The sequence below is a fragment of the Anneissia japonica genome, unplaced genomic scaffold, assembly GCF_011630105.1.
Source record: "Anneissia japonica isolate Jap-2015-1 unplaced genomic scaffold, ASM1163010v1 scaffold287863_len737641_cov155, whole genome shotgun sequence".
In the NCBI taxonomy this organism is placed as follows: domain Eukaryota; kingdom Metazoa; phylum Echinodermata; class Crinoidea; order Comatulida; family Comatulidae; genus Anneissia; species Anneissia japonica.
Window position 1 is genome coordinate 211915 of NW_022742482.1, and position 10000 is coordinate 221914.

The 10000-nt window shown below is 35.5% G+C and overlaps 2 protein-coding genes and 2 non-coding genes across 5 annotated transcripts in view; 1 reads left to right on the plus strand and 3 right to left on the minus strand.

The window, feature by feature from the left end:
- Positions 1 to 101: 101 nt before the first annotated feature.
- LOC117119159 overlaps positions 102 to 10000 on the minus strand; it is a 16175-nt gene continuing 6276 nt past the window's right edge. Inside the window, exon 3 of the mRNA XM_033263969.1 lies at positions 102 to 358. Within this exon, the coding sequence (XP_033119860.1) occupies positions 105 to 358 (254 nt within the window). The 3' untranslated portion in view covers positions 102 to 104. The remainder of the gene's footprint in view (positions 359 to 10000) is intronic.
- Positions 2700 to 10000, plus strand: part of LOC117119160 — a 7476-nt gene continuing 175 nt past the window's right edge. The window contains exons 1-3 of one of the 2 annotated variants that reach the window (XM_033263971.1): positions 2700 to 2773; positions 8413 to 8686; positions 9997 to 10000. The exon at positions 9997 to 10000 is cut by the window's right edge and continues 175 nt beyond it. In XM_033263971.1, coding sequence (XP_033119862.1) covers positions 8497 to 8686; positions 9997 to 10000 — 194 coding nt within the window. In that variant the 5' untranslated portion in view covers positions 2700 to 2773; positions 8413 to 8496. Of the gene's footprint in view, positions 2774 to 8177; positions 8687 to 9996 lie in introns of those variants that run through there. The other variant, XM_033263970.1, reaches the window with a different exon arrangement.
- Positions 7111 to 7182, minus strand: Trnaq-uug. The gene has a single exon. It is a non-coding gene; the product is annotated as a tRNA-Gln (tRNA).
- Trnaq-uug lies at positions 7741 to 7812 on the minus strand. Its single transcript has one exon. It is a non-coding gene; the product is annotated as a tRNA-Gln (tRNA).

The window sequence follows — 10000 nt, forward strand, 5'->3', positions numbered from 1 at the left end:
CTGCTAAAGCCTGCTAATTCCGCATCCCCCCCCCCCCCCCGACACACACACCCGCCCTTGATCATTCATACGCCCATCGTGCAATAAATTATATCTGCGCGTCATTATGCAGCCAGTGACGTAATTAATAGCAAACCTTTTATATCTTGAAACTTGTCTATAACACCATTTTTATAAGTTCCAAATATAGAGACAGTTCCCGGAGACACAGAATTACTGGCGCTGCCCATAGCAACTGCTACAAAGTCATTGCACAATTCAACGTGTTTGCCATCGCCCGGAATGGAAGTTTGGTAAATAGGCTCAATAGTTGGCGTTGAGGGGATGGAAAAGTCGATAACTTGTAGCAATTTATCACCTAAATAATGTTCAAGACAATACAAATAAAAAAAGTTCACATAATCAATAATAACAACAGTGGCAGATCCAGAAATTCGAAATAGATGAGGCACATGGAAAGACTGGCAGATAAGGTATCAATACCAAGATAGGGCTGAGGTAAGAAAATGATTATGGCACCTCTAGATAACAGGAAACCGCCCTGTCCGACTTAAATTATTTAAATATAATTTTCTTCATTTTTTTATAATTTGGAATTTAGGGGGGAGTAGGAGGGGTGGACTGGCAACCTCCCCCACCCTTGTATCCGCCACTGATATAATGATGAAAACGTTAATGATTTGTAGAATGTATTTTTCGGTTTTGGATTTTGTAAAATTAGGTTGTCTGGTATTATTATGAATTTTGATTTCGATTTCGATTCATTAAAAAAACACAGTTATATTCACTGTAAGATTAGCAATAGCAATTTTAATGTTGGCCTATACCTAAAACACTTTTTGCCCCGTTCAATCAGAAATTTATTTGATGACGTCATGGAAAATATAAAAAAGTTTCCCACAGAAGTTCTTTTGTCCCAAACCCCTTAAACATTTTTTTTTAAAACCATTGCAATATGAACTTGTTTTGGTGTTACAATGAAAACTGACATCGTCCAATCAGAAAGCAGTACACAAATGACGTCATATAGATTTGAAAATGCTTTTATTGAATTCTACGGGTATGAAAACCTCTAGATAAGTCTTGTATTCGCTTAGATTAGCTTCTGTAATGAGTAATTAATTTTGGCACACTTTGACTTCAGTCTGGCCATTTTATGGCTATTTTATTCCTCCATAGTCTGGCCCACTGTGCGTCCAGGGGCGGATTTAGGGGGGGGGGCGGCCCGGCCCCGGCCCCCCCTTTTGGGAGGTAAAAAAAATTTTAAAAAAAAGAAAAAAAGAGAGAAAAAGAAAAAAATGATAGCGCAGAATGCCTAAAATGTTATGTTCGGGCGTCTAGAACACAACAATTTTGCGGGGGCATGCCCCGGACCCCCTACGACAGTGTTGTCTCAATCGGCCCAACTTTCGGCCCCCTTCCGGCCCCCCTTTTGGACATTTCTGGATCCGCCCCTGGCCGTCGGTGGCTTCACTAAAACCAGCCAATAAGCAATCCATCCATTCTATCTGTTCTATGGAAGACGTTACGCAAACAGACACACACAAAGGATTACAATTTTCTTTTCTTTTTTTTTTGTTACTATTAAGTCTGCCATCACAGAGATCCATCGGACATGGCTTTGTCGGCCGTCGGTTGTACGGTCGTCGTGACGCAGTGTGCACCCGGCACTAGGTCAGCGTCCATCCACCCGACTCACTCCTACTCTATACTGTGCTAACGAAGAGATATTATTAAGGATTTCCCAGTAGAACATTCTCCGGGGCGGATGCAGGGGGTGCAGAGGATGCTATCGGACCCCCCCCCCCCCCCCACCTAAATTGTATTAAGAAAAATAATTGTTGTATTATATTGGTGATATGAATTATTTATAAGATTTTTAAAGTATGAGGGTGCAATTTCCAAGCACCCAGAGGTCCATATTCTCAAAATCGTACCTCAGCCACAATGTGAACTCTCACACACCCGTGGTAGCAGATCATGAGAGAAGGGGGACACCCCCCTCCCCTTTTTTGTGAGTCAAGAGGATATGCCTGAACATTGTTGAAATAAATTGCATAAATGACCTGGGTTTTAACGAAAGAGCGCTCTACAGCCAGAGTACGTCTTATTTTATAGCAAGATTCCGTTATCTCTGCCCACAAACATCTGAATTACCTATAATACGCGACTGGAGTGCGCGTGCCTTTATTATAATTTGAATAGTATGAGAAAAAGCGCGCAAACAAAAGGTTGGTTTTCGGCACATGAATAAAGTAAAGTAAATACATCAAATACAATAACGTTTTATTTTTATGGTACCGGTCACCCCAGTAATTAATTAGATTGATGATGATGAATTTTACTAGGCCTATATAAGAGTGTCATATCCGGCAATTTAGAGGTACAACGTGAACAAACGTTACTCCGAATAAAGAAAGGGAGGCCATGATTCGACGTTTCGACCTTTATTGGTCACCTTCAGGAATGAGAATACTAAGACAATGATTACAAAAAAATGCTACAATATGCAAATGAGAGGATTAAACAAGTCCACCAATGGTGATTGTGATAGAGGCAATAGTTGGTTAGAATTATTGTCAGATAAACATTTTCAGCTCTCTAGATGCTGACCACAGTTTAATATAGGTTTAAAACGATGAATAGCCAGGGCTTCCTTAAATAGCAAATGGGACCAGTTAGGTGAACTATCAATTATTTTAGTGCTGGAAATATAACTGTGGACTCGTTTGAGATGCGTGCGGACAGTTTGCGATGCGTGGACAGTTTTGAGGTAGGTAAAGTAAATACATCAAAGACAATGTTTTAAGTTATATTTTCAATAGTACCGTACATCACACATACTAATTAGATCTCTATGGTTGCCCAAAAAAGCTGATAAAAGATTAGGAATGAATTTTACTACTTAAAAGTGTCATTTTCGGACATATACAGGTACTATTTCCACAAATTTTAAACAATCATGAGAATTTGTTGGCGGTTCATTTTAAATATATATAGTCCTATATATATAATATATATATATTATATATATTATATAATATATATATACATATACACACTATAATATATATATATATATACTGTCTCTGATACACATCTAGATGTGTATAAGAGACAGGCATAATGTAGCCTATCACAATATGTATGGAAGAGAAGTATACAATAGGTAATATAAATATATATAATTAAGTTTGTAGCATAGTCAAATATATACCAGGCCTATAATAAATATAAATAGTGGTGGGGGTGAACCATGCATTAATATAGGCTGGCTTAGTTACTATCTTTGATGAATGTGTATTCACTGGCAAACACCATGTCTTTATTTAAACCTTTAGTGTGGGTTTTTAGGCGGAGAATCCAATGGATTTCCGCACAACGTCTTTCTTTGGTAGTTATGAAATTATTTTGTAAAATAATAAATCGCATGTCGTTAGCATTGGTTAGGGAGACTAAAATGAGCTGCGACTGATTTGCTTGTGTCTTTACGTCTAATAGTGCATTTTCAAATAATTAATAATACAGTGCTCAAGTATATAGGAACATGATGTTATAAATAGTATCAAACATATTTCAACAACGAAATGTCCTTATTATATAGTTGTAATGGAAAAAAAAAGAAGAAAGGTCTCTTGTGGAGTCGAACCCGCAATCCCTCGCTGTCTCGCCCAGCGTCTTACTGTTTAGACCGCAGACCCCTAGAATATAATTACGGATCTAAGCCACTAGTCTTTCTCCCTTCATACAACTGAAGCGCTCACACATAGTGAAGCAACTGTTTTTAAGCGACGTAATAGCTTATAGGTAGCAGGTTGAAAATCATAGGAAATAACATTCAAATTAAGTTGCTGCTTAGCACACAGAAAAATACTTGATGTTGATTTGTTTTTAATGTATAAATCAGATAATAAAACAGTGCAGAGATAAATAAGAAATACACATTTTTTGTTCCTAGGCAACTTTATGGTTTGCTAACAGTCATACGACAATTACGTACAACTCACTTTTACAAGTTCTTTCACCTGTTGTAAACCACTACCCAAGTTCAAAATACATTAATTCATCAATGTAGTGGTAAATTCGTTTGACAAATGTGGTAAAAGATCTACGACCCACACTAGTACTAGTAGTAGTGGGGCGAATGTTTTCATACGGTACTATAAAACGCACGGTTATCAACAAACCTGAGTCGATGACACCTAAATCTCAACTTTAATCGTAATTATCACAATTGAGAGTCACCAACGCAGAAAACCCCTTGATTCTACCTGTGATTAATTTTCAGGTGACAAATTCCTCACCTTGCTACGCTTCAAAGTTTCTCAGCGCATACAGCGTCTTTGAGTGCGTCCCGCATCATGTTCTGGACACGTGATGATTGACAAGCGTAAACAATTGCGGCCTGCGATGCTCAGGGTTACGTTTTATTTATCAGGGGTCAAACTCATCACTCAAATACGGGATATATTCTTACGTCGATTAGTTTAATGTGACATGAATTGTTTGTGACGTCACAGAGTACGGAAACCTGTTAAATGTTTTCGACTATCACAATATCATATGTCAGGTATATCCTGATTATGTCCCCCTTCACCTAGTTTTACCTGATAAAATATCGAAATGGTGATAAATGTCATAGGCCCTATATAATAATATATACAAAACAAAAAAGAGAAAGAAATATATTTTCTTTCTCTTTTTTGTTTTGTATATATACGGTAACATATACAAAATAAAAAAGAGAAAGAAAATATATTTGAATCTGCTCTGGTTTAATTATCATTGAGCGTTCTGTTGATATTTGGGATTTAACGTTCAGCCATTTATTCTTTGTTCAATCAATCAATCAATCAATCAATCAATCACAGAAATTTGTAATGCGCCAGTATGCATGGCAGATGCAATATTCAGTGGCGCTAATAACCTTGGTAATAATAATAATAATAATTATTATTATATATATATATTTATAGGCATATATATATATATATATATATATATATATATATTATATATATTATATATATACTTTTCAACAAGGAACGGTTATGCAAACCTCACATTTACATCGGCTGCAACTAATTTTATCACCTGCCGTGATTGAATATAGGAGGCCTACCCAGGAAGTATCATGATAATTTCCAAGTATCCTACCCACAGCCAAGTAATGTCGTCATAATTTTGAAATGCAGACAATTACAACAGGCATATCCGAATCAAAACAATGATTTTATTACTAACCTCACTAAAACCACAATAAACATAACTCGATAATGGGACGACTTTAAAACCAGTCAGACATTTACATCAAACTACTACAGTATGGGCCTACTAAAAAAAAAAGAATAAATATAGGAAAGATGTACTGTATTTTCGATTGTAGTATAAAAGGTCATGTACTCCATGAACAGACTAGTGCGCATCTGACTCCAAGTGTTCTTAACAAAGGTAAACATTGGAGAATTAGTCAAAATTGCTCGCAACGTTATTGTGCCGAATTGCGTAGTCCGTGACCATACTGTAGCAGCTACCTGTAGAGAAGCATTTGGAAAGTGTCCCAGAAATTAAGTTAATGGACCATAGCATCGGGGTAACACACTTTTCCAAACGTGCAATAGGTTCTTTAAAGTGTACACGAACCATGTATAACTGGATCCGCCGATTTTAAGTCCTTATCCAAGAAGAGTTGGTTCTACCATTCGTGTATAAAATCAATACCAACCAAACCTCGAACCAGAGCTGATGTGAAGCTAATTTAGTTTAGCTGTCCCCCACCCACTTCCTTACCGCTCTGCCACTCGACACGCCACTAATACATTAAATTTAGCTCCTGAGTTTTATTCATACCAGGTGTCGATATAAAAGTGATGCTGCCGAGTTTTATAAGTTTCTCCGTATTTTAACACAAACAAATAATAGTGGTAATCCTAGCAGCTATAGGAACTTCAGAAGTGAAAAAAAATAGGCCTAACAATGTACATCGTAATCTCTGGTGGGCCATGTATGCATTACTTTCGTACGAATTAAAAAAGTCAAAAGTGTCCCAGAACATTGCCTGCCCAAAAGAATACAGATCCATTTAATTAAAAACAAAAAGATAAATCCGAAGCTATTAATTTTTATGCCCGAGCCGCATTCTCGATCTATAAAGAAGGTAGAGTATTTTATTGTGAATCTACAGGAATTGTTCTTGATTACTGACCTTTGCTTTCTAATAAATGACAGTCTACGAATAATAAACACCACATTGGTATATTTTTTCCTTAGAATGTTTGTTGTTATTGCCCGCAAAGATGTTAAGTATATTTTGTGAGAAACAAAAAAAAGTAGCAATACTACGGAAGTTTGAATTGGTCACTTGACTTATTAAACTTTATATTAATATTTCAAATAAAAATAGATTCATCATCTCTTACATTACAATGACTATGTAATGTCGCTGGTAATTAATCTCATAGTACAGTACAACTTGGTCTGTATAAAAGTAAAAACACCTCATTATTCTGCTATCATCATATTCCTTAGGAATATTCAAAAACATAGGCCCATTTCAGCTTATATTTATTACTATTTTTATGACTGACATGGTATCAATTGTATATATATATATATAGTTGTACTGTATATTGATATACAGATAGAAAACTATTCGATTTCTTGGCCACGCAAAAAAAAAAAGTTTAAATATGAAATATGTTTCAGAAACTGTACACGAAAAAGGGGACAATATTAGAGACCAACAAAAACTATAAGACCTAGGAATCCAGGGGTAGGTATGATACCTTGTTGTGTATAAGCAAACAAAAAATTAAATTGAAAATACTATAAGTTCTACTAAGACTTGAACTCGGATGACTGGATTCAAAGTGACACTACATTATCGGTTATAAGCCGATCGTTCATAACATTTTATAATTAACATTTACATCCTCATTTTCTGACACTGCTTTCACGAGCCTAGAATGACCATTGTGTGAGGTGTACAAAATACAAGCCACGGATGATGAAATAAATATTTAAAAAAATATCAAAAATATAGGTCTCTAAATGTTGGAAGAGAGATAAATTGAAAACCGAATATTGTTTAAAAAATTAAAAAGAAATGTGAGGTTCTACCGAGACTTGAACTCGGATCGCTGGATTCAAAGTCCAAAGTGCTAACCATTACACCATAGAACCGGATATGAAGGTTACAGTCGTCCCCCAATATTTTAGACTGCTTTCACGACCCCAGGTTGACCATCCGCAAAATGTTTGTGTAGGTCTACTGATAAAATGAGGAAATAAATGAAATGCATAAAAAAGATGAATTGAAAAATATAGATTATAAAAATTGGACGATAGATACAAACTTTAAATAAAAAAATTAAGTACTCAGCTTTAGATAATAGGACTCTTTATATGAGTAATTTTTTAGGTAGATCGGTATAAATTTATGTTATACTGCATTTACTTATTTTTTTTATAATTAATAAATGGAAATTCTGTATATTTGATCTCATCAATTTAATATGTGATGGGATTCTTTTTGTGTGCAGCTAATCATAATGCTTATTTTGTTCTAGTAACTTGTTCTATTATGTAATGAGTATAGATGTTGTGGTGTTTTATGTTAAACATTTAAAAAAATTAAATTCAGTGTCTTTTTACTGGTATGTCAATATGTTTTATGAAAACTAGAAGTGAGTGAACGAACGAAAATACATAATGTTTAAATATAATAAATTAATATAAAAAAGGTTCTACCGAGACTTGAACTCGGATCGCTGGATTCAAAGTCCAAAGTGCTAACCATTACACCATAGAACCAGTTACGAATATTCAAGTTGTCAATCACTGCACTGGACGACCACCTAAAGTTGTGTGTAGGCCTACAAAATAAAAGGCATCAATAAAAATAGCATACAACCGTGAAAAATTGGCGAGGCATAGTTAAATATTATGGGAAGTTGAGGAGGCAATCATTGCGGATGTTCTAGTGTAGCTGTCATTATGTGTTTTTGAAAGGACCATCTTTGTATACGGTCACGTTTTGCGTGAGTGTCTTTGCCGAATAGTCCTTGTGAGGAATTGTCCATTTTGATAATACACCCTCTTGCATGTGAAAATGCAAAATAATATAGTAATAGTGTGTTAATTGTTTGAATGCTGTGTTGTGGTATTGTCTCTGGATATGGCCGGTACTCACTCGAATCTTCGTGTTGGGACATTACTTCAATAAGGTTTATGTGTGGGTAATAAAATCAAAAGATGAAAACGGATTCAAAATAAAGGCGCTTTAAAATAGGCCTAAGTTTCAAGATTTTACTTTCGTCACCGTACCACTGCCGTTTACTGGCTCCTAAATCATTGCTGTCGTGCGTGACAAATCATAAGATACCTAACATGTTTACGAATAAATATGTTTAGCGGGCCGTATAAATTCCTACCACTGGAAGGAACGGATCACTGCTTTGAACACTGGCATCCGAGAAACAGGTAGCAATCGGCAACATGGAATCACCTCCCGGAACATCGAATGACATCGAGAAAATGGAGAAGAATATTGATGAAAAGAAGGATGGTTTTAAAAAACGACAGAAAGTGAATGTATTTCTGTGTGCAATCGGTGTAATGTTGGTAATTGTGATCATTGTGTCGCTTATCATGATGGGACCACTCAGGCCACCGCCTTATGATAAAGGTATGCATAACCATTTTATTTTACTTTTAATTAAACAACGAGAAGCTTTTTGTTTGAATATATAATTATCGGGCGCATTAATGTTTATGCCAAAAAAATCTATTAATGATATACCGTAAAACCTCGAATTGAAGCCCTGCCACTGTAATATCAATCTGTATCATGGAGTGTATTTAACTGACAGTAAACCAACTAAACTACTGTATAAACCAGGCTGGTTTTTAATTTATTTTGTTTTTTGAAATTCATGTACACTGTATATACTGTACTATTTCGGAAAGAAGCCTATGCTATTTTCAAAAAAGCCCCGTGGGCTTCTTTTCGAGGCTAATTTTGCAAACTAAAGAGGGGGTTTCAGTTCGAGATGGGCTTCAACCCCAGATTAAGGCCAATGGGCTTCCATTGGAGGTTTACGGTACTTATTATACTAGACCTATCATCATTATCACAACTATCATCATCATCATCATCATCACCATCATCATCATCATCTTCATCGTCATGAAACAGCATCAGCGAGGAACCTTTTGTTTGCATATTAAATTATATACTACCGGTGCATACCTTTGATGTCAAAAATGTATTACTGTACATATTTTTATGTTCATTATGAATAATAAAATAAAAGGTTTGTGTTTAAGAAACTAATAGGCTTTAAGAACTTTAAATAATGCTCAAAGAATCGAATAATGCTAGCATCTAAAAACTTAAAAGTGCACTTCTGCTAGGAGGTAAAAAAATATTTTAATTTCTTTTATCCTGGTTTAGTAACTAGGCATTATGTTGGGTGTCCTGTCTATCCACATTTTCGCAGGAAAAAATAAGTAAATACAAAAATTAAAAACCCGAATTTTCGGGATAACACTCTTTTATTGTCAAATATTAAATACCACTCCACTCCCAACATTGAAAATGCAATAGGCCTTTAGAAGATAAACTAGAATACCTAACACCATGGAAATGAAGGATAAAATCAACAAGAACCCGTGGTGACTCAGTGATTCATTTGTGTTTTTATGCATCCAACAGCAAGTAAATCGTAAAATTGAATGGAACACTGCCTTAAACTCAGTCTCTTCAAGAGGCTTTGTTTTAAGTCATGAAGAAAGTCTTGATGTTACGGGAATAGAACCCAATTCTCTGGGATTGGAATGCAATCATCGTATTCACCAAGCCTAAGCCTACAACTTTGCTCCGCTTTTGTTTGTATTTGATGTGCAATACTCAACCTGATTTACTCTGTTTATTTAGTATGCCTAAAGCCCGTGATTGTGCACTTTGCTTCAACAATCAATTATTTATTTTTACAGACGA